Source organism: Cottoperca gobio, chromosome 7 (genome assembly GCF_900634415.1).
Source record: "Cottoperca gobio chromosome 7, fCotGob3.1, whole genome shotgun sequence".
NCBI lineage: Eukaryota > Metazoa > Chordata > Actinopteri > Perciformes > Bovichtidae > Cottoperca > Cottoperca gobio.
Window position 1 is genome coordinate 14,512,889 of NC_041361.1, and position 16,345 is coordinate 14,529,233.

General features: G+C 38.5%; 1 protein-coding gene and 1 pseudogene across 4 annotated transcripts; one reads left to right on the forward strand and one right to left on the reverse strand.

Annotated features, from left to right (window-relative positions):
- Positions 1-583: 583 nt before the first annotated feature.
- Positions 584-8,846, forward strand: LOC115010486 (uncharacterized oxidoreductase YjhC). 4 transcript variants are annotated; one of them, XM_029435056.1, is made up of 14 exons: positions 589-1,070; positions 1,236-1,344; positions 1,710-1,794; positions 1,869-1,942; positions 2,074-2,133; positions 2,376-2,483; positions 2,744-2,800; positions 2,956-3,086; positions 3,251-3,305; positions 3,583-3,675; positions 3,851-3,985; positions 5,321-5,422; positions 6,162-6,326; positions 6,533-8,846. In XM_029435056.1, exons 1-14 carry the CDS (start codon positions 1,057-1,059, stop codon positions 6,659-6,661), a joined length of 1,317 nt encoding a protein of 438 aa, XP_029290916.1. In that variant the 5' UTR covers positions 589-1,056; the 3' UTR covers positions 6,662-8,846. The 4 variants fall into 4 exon arrangements, with proteins under 4 accessions (XP_029290918.1, XP_029290919.1, XP_029290916.1 ...); XM_029435057.1 differs by having other exon boundaries at positions 590-1,070; positions 1,225-1,344; XM_029435058.1 differs by lacking the exon at positions 6,533-8,846 and having other exon boundaries at positions 584-1,070; positions 5,321-5,522; positions 6,162-6,320.
- LOC115011005 (uncharacterized) lies at positions 7,433-15,998 on the reverse strand (annotated as a pseudogene).
- Positions 15,999-16,345: the final 347 nt, after the last annotated feature.

Below are 16,345 nucleotides of genomic sequence, written 5' to 3' on the forward strand. Positions count from 1 at the left end.
TGAATGTTCAAAGTCTCGTTTGTTTGATTGTGGACTTCCTTGAATTATTTGTGTCAGCAGCTAACTAGGCAATATTTTTTTTAACTTGTGTTTTGTTTGAAGATATTTGTATGGCTTAAGCATGATAGGATAGGATAGGCTAAAATAAGATATAAGATATCAATATGAATATGTATGTGCAAGTGCACCACAGTTCAAAGTAAGAACAAACAATGTAGGTCAAAGATCTTTAGAAGTTTTTATGTGGGGACAAGCCTTGGTTGTGGAGTCTGATGGCTTCAGTCACAAAGGACTGACCAATGCGTTTTGTGGTGTGGGATGAGTCTGTGGTATAATACAATTATTATTATAATAACAATGATAACAATAATAATAATAATAATAATAATAATAATAATAATAATAATAATAATAATAATAATAATGCTATAAACTATATACAATAAAACAAATAAAGAAGTAAATGGGAGACCTAATACATATGACGATAAGACATTATTAAATACAAGATACAAAATACGTAACATACTCTGAAGATGTAGCTCAATGTTGCCTTCAGGTGCTGTCGGAAATATTAGTTGCAATACCCATAGGGCGAAGTGTTGAGCGGTGATCTATGACGATCCATTGGTTTAGCCTGCAGATCAGTTTTTGGACAGTGAAGACCGATTGTTTAGAGACGTGGAGCACGTAACACCGCCACGCTTTAATGGACGACTGTCATATGACGTGTCTCCACCTAAATAAAGGTGAAGCGTATTTTAAACAACAACTCCAGCTGCCTTCATTTTAATCTTTAACATCGCAACAATGTCACGATTCTCAAACAAGGAAATGACAGTTTACGAGGAGCAGTGAATGCAGCAGAAGGGGCTCAAGCACACAGTAGGGACCGTTGCCTTACTTTGTGGCTGCTTCGTGGTCGTGCTGTTTTGTCAGAAGAAGTGACACACTGCTGTTGTAGTCAAACGCTGACTGCACTCCGATGTTTTTGTAGTCGTGTATTTTGACAAAATTGGACCAACGTGGAAACAGACAGAAGGTGTTGACAGCTGTATGGGACAGAACAGGTACCGAGCCAAACAGCAATATCATAAACTGAGAAAGAAACACTGTTTTAATGAGCTAGCTACCTACTTGCATATATGTAAGTGTCAGATGTGTTTAAATTGTTACTTTCGTCAACCTTCAAGTGATGGCTGATCTATATCTATATCTATTCAGTTGTGTTAAAGTTCTCAGGGTGCCAGAATGACATCCCCTGTCCGTGTCATCGTGGTGGGAGCTGGAAGTCGAGGGGAGATTTACTCCAGTTTTGCCTCCATTCACCCTGAACGACTTAAGGTCAGGAGATGTCGCCCTGCAGCCTGATCTGGTCATTTTTGTGGCTCGTGTCCTTAATTGATTGGATTGATAAAAACATATTGTGGAACCATAAAATCTCTGTGAGCCACATAATTCAGGATGATATCATTAACTATATATTAATGAAAGAAACATGTAAAGTATAATAGAAAAATGTATGTCACGGTATAAGTAGATCCTAAAAGATATGTTTCCTGTAATTAAAGGCTCTCATATTCTTCCCTACTGTATTGCTGCTTTACTTAAAAAAGATTTGAATATTTTCTTTTCACCTCTGCCCAAGTATTACGTTGTAATGTCTAACTTGTTATATCCAGGTCATTAACTCAACTTCACCATTTCAGGTTGTTGGAGTAGCTGATCCGAGGAAATTTGCTCGCACTAAACTTCAACGGCAACACAAAATTGCAGATGAAAACATATTTGAAGGTGAGCATCAAATATATATATATATAAAATGATCTGCCTCATGCTAAATTATTGAATGCTTTTTTTTATTTCAGACTGGCACAGTATAGTGGAAAGAGAAAAGTTTGCAGATGCGGTGTTAATTTGTACTCCAGACCGCCTTCATAAGGTAAAAGTACAATATCAATTCTGTATATGTGTGTAACGCTCAACTGTGCACACATCTTGTTATTGATCTGAATTATGTGGAAACCTCATCATCTTACTAGTCTTTCTATTAAATTAGTTTGTGTTTCACAGGAACCCATGGTGGCCTTTGCAAAGAAGGGCTACCATGTTCTGCTGGAGAAACCAATGGCAGTGAGTGTTTGTAAATAAATGTAAAGCATAACTTTAACCTTGTGTGTTGGTGTAATGATCCTACGGATTGATTTTTACAGTGAGTTTTTTCATGTTAGTTTTAATCATGTATATTAATTTAAAATGGCCCTTTTAGAAAAACATGCTTCCATAATGCATACTGTATTTGTTCATAACATGTCAGAACACAATTCTTTCAAGCACGTAGCCAACTTTGGAAAATATACTATTCCTTTTCTTAGACAACTGCAGAAGACTGCACAGCGATTGTGGAGGCTTGCAGTCAGAGTGGCGTGATGCTATCGGTGGGTCACGTTCTCCGGTATGATCCCGTCATCCACAAGATAAAGGTGAACATTTCCTGTCACACTTTCGGTTTATGAAAACATTTTATAGTTTTCTCCACCGGGCATGGGTCACAGTTTTGGGTTCAAAGACGTCTATTTGGTTATCTTAAAAAGAAAACCTGTAATAGAGTTTTAATAAGATTTTTTAGTAAGGAGAGCGAAGCATGCTTTGACTTTTTCAATTACAAAACACAGAAACTTTGGTGGTGATAGAAATCACAATATCCAAATTAGGATTTTATCTTATTTGCTTTTGTTTTTAGGAGCTAATAGATGCTGGAGTCATAGGGGATGTGATGCACATTCAGCACCTTGAGCCGGTAAGAATGCAAATAGAATAGAAATAAAGACAATAATACTGCAAATCCTCAAGCTTCCTCATTAAACCCATTCATTAAACAGTAACAGTATTCCTGCTTTTAAAACATGGTTTAAAAAACTGTTACAAATGAGTCTTGTCAACCTCTTGTTCCAGGTCGGGTTTTATCACTTTGCTCACTCATTTGTCCGGGGGAACTGGAGGAATGAAGCAGAGAGCTCTTTTGCTCTTTTGGCTAAATCGTGCCATGACATTGACCTAATACATCACTGGGCAGGAGCACGCAGGTAAATCAAACAGCTATCAATGATCAACTCCAAGCTCATCTGATGTTCAGAAGTAAGGTGCAGTAACACTTTTGTTGAACCACAGTCTCTGTGTTTTCAGAGGGACGAGGTTGTTTTCTTTGAGTTCAACGTGAATCATTAACCTTGCTGTTTGTACCTTGCAGTTGTGTGAAAGTGTCATCATTTGGATCTGTCAGCCACTTTGGAAAAGAAAACAAGGTCTGTGGTCTCTTCACAGTATGTGGCCTAATACAAAGAAATCATCACAATCACTAAGGAAACCAGTAGCCACTGCAGATTTTCCTTTCCTTTTTATTGTAGATCTATAAATGTATATAAATTTACTAAAACCACTTCAATTATTTTCAATGTTGCTGAGCTGTGGTTTTGTGTAATTAAGATGTATTACATCCATGACAGTTCTCTGCATTATTGCAAACAGAAATGTTTATACAATGCATGAATATAAAATGTGACCTTGCTTGTTTTTTGTTAGCCATCGGGTGCTGGAAATCGCTGCCTGGATTGTTCAATAGAAGGAGACTGTCCATACTCGGCACGAAAAATCTACCTGGATAGAGTGAAACAGGTTTCAACCAAATTATTTTCACTAGTTATGTATCATACTTTACCATCTGTGCACATAATACTTTACTTGCTAAACAAGATTTCATATGTACTGTGTGTGTGTGTGTGTGTGTGTGTGTGTGTGTGTGTGTGTGTGTGTGTGTGTGTGTGTGTGTGTGTGTGTGTGTGTGTGTTAGGGTCACACTGGATGGCCTGTATCAGTCATATGTCCGAGCTCGTTCCCAGACATGGAGTCAGTAACTGAGGCCCTGAGGACTGGGCCGTATGGCCGCTGTGTCTACGAGTGTGACAATAATGTCTGCAGTAACCAGGTGAGAAAACACTCAAGACTCACTCTTAATCTGCATGGCATCAAATCAAATATATTTATATAGCCCAATATCACAAATCTGTCTCAGTGTGCTTTACAGACTGTACAGGTTACGACACCCTCTGTCCTTAGACCCTCGCATCGCACAAGGAAAAACTTTCTAAAAGAAACCCCAAAATTAAAGGGGGAAAAATGGAAGAAACCTCAGGGAGAGCAACTGAGGAGGGATCCCTCTCCCAGGACGGACAGACGTGCAATTGATGTCATGTGTACAGGATAAACAACATAGTACAAATACAACATTTGACAGAAATTATGTTGTGATCAAAAAAGATAAAGTTTGGATTTATGCAAACCTGAGCCAGCCCTGACTATAAGCTTTATCAAAAAGGAAAGTCTTTAGCCTGCTCTTAAATGTGGAGAGGGTGTCTGCCTCCCGAACACAAACTGGAAGCTGGTTCCACTGGAGAGGAGCTTGATAGCTGAAGGCTCTGGCTCCCATTGTACTCTTAGAGACTCTAGGAACCACAAGTAACCCTGCAGTCTGGGAGCGCAATGCTCTAGTTGGTGAGTGAACCTGTTAATGGTACTATAAGATCTTTAAGATATGCTGGAGCCTGACCATTAATTGCTTTGTAAGTCAGGAGAAGGATTTTGAATTCTATTCTGTATTTTATCGGGAGCCAGTGCAGAGCAGCTAATACAGGAGTAATATGATCCCGTTTCCTAGTTCTTGTCAAGACACGTGCCGCTGCATTTATAATAATACACCACATACTTTATTATCCCTCTCTAACCCATTAAGCTTTATTGCTGCTTAAATAAAACGTTGTGGTATCAACAGGGTTCGTACAAAGTCTTAAAAGTTTGGAAAAATAATTCATTTTTTATACTTGATTTTGAATATACTCCTTGAAAAACTGCTTGATTATGTGAAATGAAACAATCCTCTCGTCATATTTCTTTGTTGTGTCCTGGCGTCTCACACCAGACATGTAGCTAAGCATTAAATAATCATCATCAAAACAAAGTTAATATGAAAAGCCGGTAAAATAATCCAAGTGACAATATGCATTAGTTGCTGTGGGTATTAAGGAATTCTGTAAACTTTATCTTTTGCAATTGCATTTATAGTAACAATTTAGACAAGATGATAACGGCTCAGAGAGTCTAGGTACCTTGAAAGTGCTTGAATTTTACTCTTAAAACGCTGTATGAACACTGTATCAAACACAACCTTAAAATAAACTATAGTATCAGATCATTTCAGATAATCTTTTCAGACTGCTGCTTATTCCCTAGTGTCTCATCTTGTTTATCTGTTCTGTCTGCCCAGGTTGTAAACATGGAGTTTGAAGGGGGTCTGACCGCAGCCTTTTCCATGGTGGCGTTCACTGAGGAGATTTGCAAGCGCAAAACAACCATCTATGGCAGCAGGGTAGGGCTGGAAGGAATGTGCATTGAAGAAAAGGAGATGCTACAAAAAAAGGAAGCCAGCGGGAAAAAGATAGATCAGCTACTGGCTCACAGAAGTCAAGGTCATTCTACCTAACAAAAAGTATTTATACTTTGTTAAAAGAAGAGGGTGATCATGAAAAATAAATCAAATATCACTGATACGCCACATACTAGATGGCCAAAAGTACACGGACACCCAAACGTTATACTCATATGGTTGTTGAAGATTTACAAAATCCCTGCTTTAACAAACAAGCCTCAACTCGTCAGGGAAGGCTTTCCACAATATTAGGAAATCTAATAAACGCAATTCTAATCCAAACATGTGTGCAGGCCAGACAATTTCTTCCACACCAAATTAGAAAAAACGTTGTATTTTGATAGTGCCCCCTCCAAACTGTTAGAAGCACATTATTGTCTAAAATATGATGTGCGCCGCAGCATTAAGTGCTCTCTTTAATAGAACTAAGGATCCTTGCCCAAACCATGAAACACAGCCCTAGACCTCAAGCTCACATAGTATGTGGGGTGTCCTACTTTTGGCCATACACTGTACCTTGTCTCGTGTACAAATGTAAGTTACTGTATATGGTATCATGGTATGACCAAACAGAAGTCGTATATACAGTATGTGATATGTTGCTGAGCTCTTACTCTGCTTCTAGGATGGATGCATCAGTTAAATACTATCTACAGTATATAATGAACTGTCTTCACAGGGGGAGCTGTCATGTGACGGCCATGAGGTACGCGTGTTTGACTTTCTGACCCAAAGATCCACAAAGCACACGGCAAAAAGTGGCGCCCCCAGGGACTTCGTGTCCATGAGTGGACATGGCGAAGCAGACTACCACCTTATGGATGCCTTTGTTTCTGCTGTGGCAGTGAGTGCTTATTTCAGTATATGAACAGTGTTGATTTGAATCTTTGAACCTTAAAGATTGCAGTTCTTTGGCCAGATTAAGAATGTTGCTGTATTTCCATTGTTGCTGTTGAGGAGGCACTAACACTGAATGCATGTATTGGACTTGGAAACAGTGACTGTGGTGGTTGATTAGCTGTGTGTGTGTTTTTTTTTCTGTGAGTGCAGAACAATGATCCATCCCTGATCCGCTCGGGTCCTGAGGAGACGCTGCTGAGCCATTTGCTGGTGTTTGAAGCTGAGCGTTCACGTCTGGAGAGCAGGGTGGTGTACTGTGGTGACATTGGCCAGAGATAGACGACTGAAAAACACTTTGACATGAAACTGATCTCATCTTAAAAATCAAACTCTATAATGAAGCTCAGCGACTCTTTATACTCGCCGTGTCTCTTGCTTATACTCAGCTCAGCAGACAATGGGCGTTCACTCTTTAAGTTAAACAAATCAACTGAACTAATGGCCAAATCGTGTACGAGTGTAATGGCTGATTTTAATACTGTTTGTGTGAGTGAATGAGTGAACCTGTTAAGTCTTTTAATTATCAGTACTATGCCAAAAAACTTGGTTGTTTGTTTCTCATCATGTCACATTGTTAGATTTTTTTGATTACGTAGTGTTCATGTATTCTTATACTTTCTAGAAACAACTTGGAAGTCTGTGCAATAGAAATTGTCTTTGAATCATCGTTTCCTCTAAATGTCATCATCCACACAATATGACCTTTCCCGCCTGTGTCAGTGTGCACAATATATATCGGGATATTAATGAATGCTGACCTATTTGTCGCCAGTTTATCTTTCATTCTGAACAGCTTGTTGAAATGCTCTGGGCTTAAATGTAAAAACTACCTCTGAGAAAAGGACAAAAAACATTATATGATACAATAAAATAATACATTTATTGAATTCATAAGTACTACTGACTGAAGAAATTCACATTAATATACATAAATATGCCACTAACTCTCATACTTCTTTTAAATCAAGCAGGTTTATTCCCTGTTAAATAACTGATATATTGGAGCTTCACGTCATATTATGTCCATTTAAACAGCATACATTATAATATAGCTTTTAGAGAATATAAAAGCTCAGCAGAGTTGTTTCCACTGGCTCAGCGTGCAGTATCTTAAGGCAGCTGCAAGGAGCAGCATCGACTGTAAACATCAGTCAGTCCGTCGTCTTCTTCTTCCTCTGAATCTGAAGGATAGAAAAGTAAAAACCAAATCAACATATAAGAAAACTAATGAAATAAGCTACTGGATAAGAGCTTGTATTTTTACATAGACATAGAAGAGTAACATTATGATAATAATAATCTACACGCGAGTCTACAAATCTTGAATTGTAACATTTGGAAGAAATGGAGAAATATTTTCAGTTTTACTCACCCTCTTATTGATCAGTGTCGAGATCATCTCTCCTCACTGGCTCCTTCACCTCCAGCAGCACTGACTCCACCACGTTGGGGTTGCTGCTGAGATTATAAATTCATATGTGCTGTTTTTTTTAAAGCGGACATCAAAGCTAACAAGAGGTTGATATCTGATTATGGTATTGCTATTTGTCTGCCTGTGACTGATTATTCTATATCATTGGTCTTTCAGCTTGATGTCTGATACCTGCACACTCATCAAGATAAAAACAACACCTACACAGGTGCAGGGGTCGCAGCAGCAGTGGTGAGGTTGACAGCTTGGGGGGTCTTTCCCAGGAGCTGTCCAGCAACGGTACTGAGACTGTCAATGTCCTGGAGGTGAAATGTTAGCAACAGGCATTTCCATCAGTTTCTAGACTCCCATGTTCCATGTTACATTTCTTTTCACAAATTTGACTTTGCCAAAAGACCCCCCATGGCCTTTAACATTTCAGAAATCTACAGCAGAGCACGGCAGTGTGGGAATATGTAAGTGACAGTTACAAAGGATAAATGGATGGGCAAAAAAATTATATTAATAATACATTTAATTTATATAGCACTTTTCTAGATGCACAACAGAACATAAGAGCTGGATTATAGCTGGATGAAAGCTCTCAATACACAGAGGCCAGAAACTTCATCAAGTTTCGATTGACTGTTGTGACAGTATCACGACTCTCTCCTGACAAGGGGCTTCATGTCCACTTACCCACTTGCTATTAAGAGTTTCCTTGAAATGAAGAAAGGCCTGCACGGACTCTGTTCTCCACCTTTCCCCAGAACTCAATTATGTTTTTATCCTGGACTCCATCACAGGAGCCCAACTGGTCAAAGATCACAGAGCTGTCACCGCTGATCTGAAGCAATGATTCAACACCGAGTAAAAGTAGATTTAATAAAAAGTACAATATTTCTACAAGACATGTTATAATCTATTAACTGTACTTACTGCCCATTTATTTAGCTTTTTCCCCACTGTTTGAACATCCTTTCACCACACAATGTCGGTGTCCAAATCCCATAACTAGAAGAGCGATGATTACACACTAAAAACTAGCTAAATACAATGTAAACACGTAGAGAAGAAATCCAATATGGCGGCCCTTGTAGAGTTGGTGCTCACTTTTCTAGGCTAGGCCACACCAGCATGCATTGGGATTCCACCGGAAGACCGAAACTCCGATTCCGTCTATAAGAGGAAGTAGCAACATGAGCAGGGGGGGGGGGGCTGCCCATTAGGGTGGCGGCATTCGGGAAAGGGGTTAAAGGTTCACAGGGTTGGATGTGGTTTGGAACATCTGTGTTATGTTTCTTAATGTTTTTTAAATGTATTTTTTATTTTTATGTACATGTGGGTAACCTAATCTGTGTCAAAGGTCATGTCGCCAATAATGATTATCCAAAGTTTTTCAGGGACCTGTTTTATACGCTTTCAACATTTACTGGTAATTACATCATAGCAGGGGATTTTAATTGTGTATTGGATCCAACAAAGGATCAGGGAACATAGATAAATCACACACCAAAAGCCGGGAAGTATTACTTAATATTAAGATTTCAATTTGAAGGACATCTGGAGAGAATTAAAGCCTGATGCTATAGAGTATTCTTGCTATTCTTATATACATATACTACACTTATGATGGAATCCTTATTTCAGACCATGCACTAAACTCACTGCTTTATGTCGACTCAAGGCTGACGAGAGATCCTCCTAAATGGCGATTCCAACAAAAATGGTTGCAAGACTCTTAAGTCTTAAGCTCTTACAATATAACTGTCTAATGCGTACATATATTACTCCAGAAAAGCTAAACACATTTAATGGTAATATCCCAGACTTATGTTTTAAATGTGGACAATCCAAAGGAACGTTCTTCCATTGTGTTTGGGAGTGTACCAAGATAAAAACGTTTTGGGAGGAGGTTAAATGTATGATAGAATAGATTTATCATTGCAGTTAAGCATGGAGCCCAGGCTTTTGTTGTTAGGGTGTTACCCAAAAGAACATAACATAAGGAAGAACAATTCTTTTTAAATCTATGTCTGCTACAAGCAAAAAGTATTATAGCACTTTCATGGAAAAATGTAAACAGTCCAAGTATTGGTAACTGGCTAAAAGAACTGTCTGCATGTGTCTCATTAGAGAAAATAATCTATTCAATTAAAGGAAAACAAGAACTATTTTAAAAAGTATGGGGCCCGTTCCTTAACTATCTGGAACATGCGGATCTAGAGGGCACTCTGGGTCAGCAATTTGGAGCTGATTAATGTTCCTATGCTGGGAGAAGGATTGAAGCCTTTTATATCTGCCTACATGTTTGTATATCTCCTTACATAGCCTACCCACATGTTAATGTTAATGTAATTATGTTATTTGTGCGACTGTTAATGTACTTCATTTTGTTATGTCTTGGATGTGGAAGTTTGTGTACTGTCTTATGTACTGTCTATATATGTTAAAAAACAATTTAAAAAAGTGTTAAAATAAAAAAAGATCTTCTCTTATCGTCCTCGAGGTCAGGCATCTGAGTCAAGCAGTTACACATTTTGAACACAAGGTGTCACTAGTTCATTTGATTAGAAGTCAACACAGTTGGTTTGAAAAAAACTGTCCTGCAGTGACAGTGCTCTGTTGTGTTAAAAAGAATGTGATTTAGCACTAAACTAAATCTCAACATGCTATGGAATATCATAGCTATAATGACGAAGCATATAATGACGTAATGTGTGAAAAACGAAGGCAAGAACTGTCCACAACATTGCCAAGTAGCTTTGGCATCGCAGCCTTTGATAGAGTGTCACACTTTATGGGAACAGCAGGATGATAGAGCTTTGTACACTCAGATTGCCGAAACTAAGATATTTATTAAATAATATTTCAGATAAGGTGCTGTACCGATTTTTAATTGTGAATTTGGGCAAAACTAAGGTTTCTTTTAAGGTATTTTTTCTTTTCTTTTTTTCTTTAGATTCCTCTCTATTGCTCATGACCATGATGATGAAGTGTGTGTTGGCTAATGTGTGCGTGTTTGTTGTATGAATAATATTTTTGTTTTAAAAAATGTAATATTTCGATCCCTTCAAATGTATGACATAGTTTGGTCACAAGATAGAACATTTTTTATACTAATTTTGTGTTCAAAGCACAAGATTTATAGTCACCTTTTGCGACAGATGTCCTGGTTGTTACGTGCAATATTCTTTATTCCTAGGAAAATCTCAAAGTTGCAGTAATGAGACATTTCTCGTCCAGCTTGCTCCTCTCTTTGGTGAACTTAGCAACATTCTGGTCCATCAGCATTCTTTTTCTTTCCTGGATGTTCACACTAAGTAGCCATAAATTGGAAAGTTAGTGGAAGTACTCTACCTTCATGAATCTAAGATGTTGGCAACGGGAGAAAAAAAAACATGTATGTATATATTAGTAAAATGTGAGCAGACATGCAAGTGTGCCTCAACTGTATAATTTTAGCAAATGATGTCTGCTCTCAGGCATTTCTTGTTCCCTCTATTAGATATTAAGACATTTAAGGACATTTAAGGCTCATATGAATGAGAGTACAACCTTTGTAAGTATGTTAGTCACCGTCAAAATAAATACATATTCTTTCCTCTACCTGATGAGTAAAATGATCTAACATTTGTGCACCGCGTGATTCAAGAAATACAACAAGATTTAAAATGGATAAATGCTGCAGAATGGTTTACCTGGCATTGAAGGCTTCAGTGCATTTATCCATCAGGTTACAAATATCATTGCGAATTGCAAGCAGCTCCTGGATGACACAATATAGAGTTAACTGTCTACATTCTCAAAATATTACTCCTTAAATATTCATCCTACATTAAAACATCACCACTATCAACAGCCAAGTCTTGTCTGGCACTATTCCCCAAACTCTCCAGCTTTGGGGATGGTGTTTATTCTTCTGTGGTGAAGTAATTCAATCAACAACAAAAAATGTGATTTCAAGATAATCTACAAGTAAGGTGCCATCATTCTGGCACATCCTCCTTGGTATTCCCCCAGTTGCTACATATTGGCAGGATGTATCAGCAGAATTAATTTTAATTTAAGAACTGACTGGTGTTAAGGAAATGTACCTTTTCCAGCCGAGATTGAACATGTAGGAAGTGTTTCTTCTCAACATTCAGTGTCTTCAGCTCATCACTCAACTCTCCATTCCTGGTCATCATTGTATTAAAGCATTTGCGAGCCTAGATTAGATAAATACATTGATTAATGTTTGTGTTTACTAGTAACAGGTGTCATGATAGAGTAAGACTAACAACAAAAATCAAACAGAAGCTGTAAGTATGAAGGTCAGCTGACAAACCTTTTTTTTTTTTAAGGAAGTGGGTGAAAATATTATTTTAATTTATGGTCAAGTGAATTTTCTGTGTAACACTAACCCTGTGCAGTTTGTTTTCTATTAAGCAGGTATTTTTTGTACTTCCCCCACCAGTCTTTTCTCCTGACAACTTCCTCTACCATTTTAAAATCTGAAAACAAATCAAACAACTAGGGTCAATTGTTGTAAAAAAAGTCAAGAGAAATTTGCTGTGTCACCTGGTCTTTTAAAAATGCCACTTTGCATTTTTCTGCTTCCAGCTCCTCGTCTATTTTGTCCCCAGAGACCAACATGTCAGTGAGGTCTTGAACAACACCAGAATCACGGTTTAAACTACTCTGAGAGACTCTGAGACTGCGTAAAAGCTCTTCACGTTCATCCTGGAGTCTCTGGATCGCTTGTCTGATCGCACATAATTATACACAATGTTTGGGCAAAATGTGAAATTTACAGAGAAAAGCTGCTAACCTCAAGGCAAACATGAAAACATAGAACTAATGCCTTAAAAAGCTACATAGGTCTAATTATTTTGAGTATTAGTTGTTTTTACTTCATACTCCTACTACTTATGATCTACAAGGTATCCTAGGGTGGACTCACATAGTTTGCCCAAAATGTTCATTCCTTGGGTATCAATCAGACCCAGAACCTTTGTACATGCCTTCCCCTTTTATCCAATCTGTATGATTAACTGTTTATTCAAATACTAAAAACACACTGAATAGAAAGATGATTGTAGTAAGCATGGACTCTAAACATAATTGAATCTCTGTAAAATGTCTGGCAAGAATTGGTAGAAAAAAAGGACACCACGTACTTGTCTCTGAAGATGAGGACCTGTGTTTTCTCGATTTGTCACCTGCTGTAGGTTGTTCGGGTTTGTTTCCGCTGAATCAAAAATATACCGTAGCTATGACCCATTTCATAACTCTAATCAATTAACTATAGGCCTATTGCAAAAATGCAGCTACGTGTGTCATTGATTCAGACTGGAAATTGACTGGAAACTGAAGACTGGAAAATTGTCTCGGGTCAGACCCGAGACAGCTTTCCAGACATCTGACTCTGATGTAGCAATTTGGGAAACAGTCACAAGATGCGTAGCATAACTTACAAAATTCCACAAGTGTTTGACATCTGACAGCAGATGATCGCCAACTCATGTTGAACTAACGTTATTGTCCGCCTTGAGTCTGAAAAATAAAATAATGTTAAACTTTACTAGACTGCTAACTTCTTGAACACAATAGCATAACGCTAATTTATTTTAGATGGGTTAGTTAACTAGTTAGCTAGCATTACATACATACATACATACATACATTAGTTAAAATAATATAACTAGCTTTAGAATATAAGATCAACTACTTGTGATACTAGTGTTAAGATGGTAAACAATACAAAACTAGCGTTAGCTAATCTAAGATTACTAACTAACTAACTAGCATTAACTGAATTAGCTTTAGCATTATTCGGCTCCTTATCTTTGCCCTGTAGTGGCAGTTAGCTAAGTTAACTAACGTTAGCTAAAGATAGGTAAATGTATCTTATCTACTCTTGTTTCCTCCCAAGTTCGAGCGATTTGGATTGCGAATTTAAGTTTCGTCAAGGATGCTCTGAATTTGTTACGGCAGACAGTATTGGGAAAAGGAACCTTTCTCTGTATGAGATTCAGCTGTTGGCACGCATTTGGAGACTGGATTGCAGGTCTGAACTGGCTGACTCTGATGATGCCTGCAGGTATCTTTTCCAGAAGCAACTGTTGGTCATTGTTTTTATTTTCTTAACAATCATCCCTTTGATTTATACCAAATGTAAACATAATTAGTGTTCACACAGTCTTTTAAATAGAGTATTACTCACTATGCATCACACAGCTCAACAATTTTATCAGGAAATCACATTCCATCATGGAGGGAGGTGTCCTTCCTAATTACCCTCTGAACACAATAATGTCAACAACAGCACACCATTCTTGGACCTTGCAACACTGATGACTAATTCTGGAGTACGTCCCAGAGTCCATACTCCCAGATGGATCACGTTGTGTTGATGGTTGGACTGACACAGTTATACTGTGGCAAGAAGGGTGTGTAAAGAAAACTGAAGAAATGACGAAACGATTGAATCACAGAAAAACTTTGACCTGCTTCCAGGCTGGGATTACAGCATTGGTGTGCATAGGCACTCCTTCAGGCAAAGCTTCATTTTCCATTTGATGTAATTTGCCTGGTAATTCTTTGAGCGGTTTCCTAACAAACCCCAAGAATGTCGTTTATGATACAATGATACCTAAATAAATAATGTTAACTTCTGTCTAAATGTTCCTCTTTTTCAGAGTAATAAAGATCAACCTCGAGGAGTTTCCTTATCCTGTCTCTATGAAGACAGGTTAGGTCCTCACAAGTATAGTCAAACAAACACACACACACACACACAATATGCCAGAGAGACTGGCGATGTGCCCTTGGAGACAAGTTTGCAAACTGAGTCAGCAGCAGCATTTTTAAATGACTCAACTAGTCCACCACAGAGCCCTTTCGTTTCTGAGAGCCCTGCCCTCAACCCTCCCTCACACACAGCCACGGTCTGCCTACATTTACGTGCAGCCTTACCCACAGCATCACTTCCTCCCGTTTTAATAGGATACGGCTGCAAATAGCCAATAGCAATATAGAGATATTTTACAACTCTCAGTGGTCAATAGTATTGGAAAGGTTATATAAAGATTCAGTTTGTTTTTTTTATTCATTGATTCTTTTTTTTTTCTTTCATTTAACTTTTTAGCTTGAAGCTCTATATATTCCAATAATGACATAAACTAATGACATGGCGTGGCAAGTTTTATGGTTTATTTTCTGCAGAGTTAATAATCCGATGATCCTCAGAGTCATTTACTGGATGAATCAGTCATGCTGCCAGGAAGAGACTCCTACGTCTGCTTTGACTTTTCGTGGACACTACTTGCTTTTAAAATCTGCTGGAGGGCTATTATATGTCACACTGCGTTATTCTCCCTTACAAGACAGGGATCTGTGAACAAGGAAGTGGAGGAGGAGAGCAAGGAGGGGAGCAGTTAACTGTAAAACATGATGCAGTCTGGCTCTGTTGGTGACTCAACAGGAAATGATGGAGCGGGAGTAAGTAAGGTGAGAGAAGGAAAGGGAGGAGGGTGGGCGTGAGAGGAGAGATTGAGTGAGGAAAAAAGGCAGATTGACTTTGTCATGCCTCAGGACTTTGAGCTATGTTCTGGGGAAAGGCACACAATGGGCATCATACCATAGTTTTCTGAGGAGATTTGTAGGCCGTAAAAACACAGATGGCCCCATCATTCCTCAAAGTCCCCCCCCCCCCCCCCCGCTACTCTACACAATAAAGTCATGACGTGCATGCACACACTGTAAATAATCAGCAGTCGAACAACAATAATACCAAACTTCACTATTTTCCGTTGCCCTCCTGAAAGGTGGCCTTGTATGTCATGTGGTGATTCAAAAAGACTTTGACCTCAGAACAAGTTGTGAAGACAAGCAAATATTGACTGTCGACCTGTGACATCTGTCTACCCGAAATAAACAAAAACACTCACCCATGTCCTGATTACCAACCTTTTGTTGTTTTACTCAAGAGTTGCTACTGAGGAACGAATGTAAGTAAAATCCATTGCCCATATACAGTTTCTTCGTATTGAAGTAAAAAGCCTTTTCTTTATCCCTTCTACATTCACTACTTTCAACTGAAACTCTTAATGAACTGGAGATTAACTTCACAGGGCTGCGGAAGGCCTCCCGCTGGGCCTGCAGACCCTCTGCCCACTCTGAGAAGGGAAGGGGAAGCTGCCTGGGCCTGCAGTGCTGCATCCTGGGTAAAGAATCGCTCTTTTCATGCTTGTGTCTCTGCCGTTCATTGAAGCTGTCACCATGAAATCAGATGTCACAGGGTTTAAATCACTTTAATCCTTGCAACTTCCTCTCACTTCTTTGCCCACTGACTCCGTTTTGTTTTTCTCTGTTGGAACCCTTGGAGAAAAAAAAGTATTTTGCTTTGTTGTCTTTTATAGGGATAGCACCACTGCACATAAAGCTGTGTTTGTGTATATGTGTGTGTTTGTGTGTTTTCCTCCTCTGACCCATTGATTTCCTAGTGGCTACATTTTATTCACAGGACACATTAACAGCCTAAAATGCTATTTGTTTCAATCAATTTA

Bases quoted from the DNA above. Each gene is read 5' to 3' on its own strand.
- LOC115010486 (XM_029435056.1), top strand. The intron at 1,795-1,868 runs GTGAGCATCAAA...TTTTTATTTCAG, and splicing joins AGATGAAAACATATTTGAAG to ACTGGCACAGTATAGTGGAA. The intron at 5,423-6,161 runs GTAGGGCTGGAA...CTGTCTTCACAG, and splicing joins CAACCATCTATGGCAGCAGG to GGGGAGCTGTCATGTGACGG.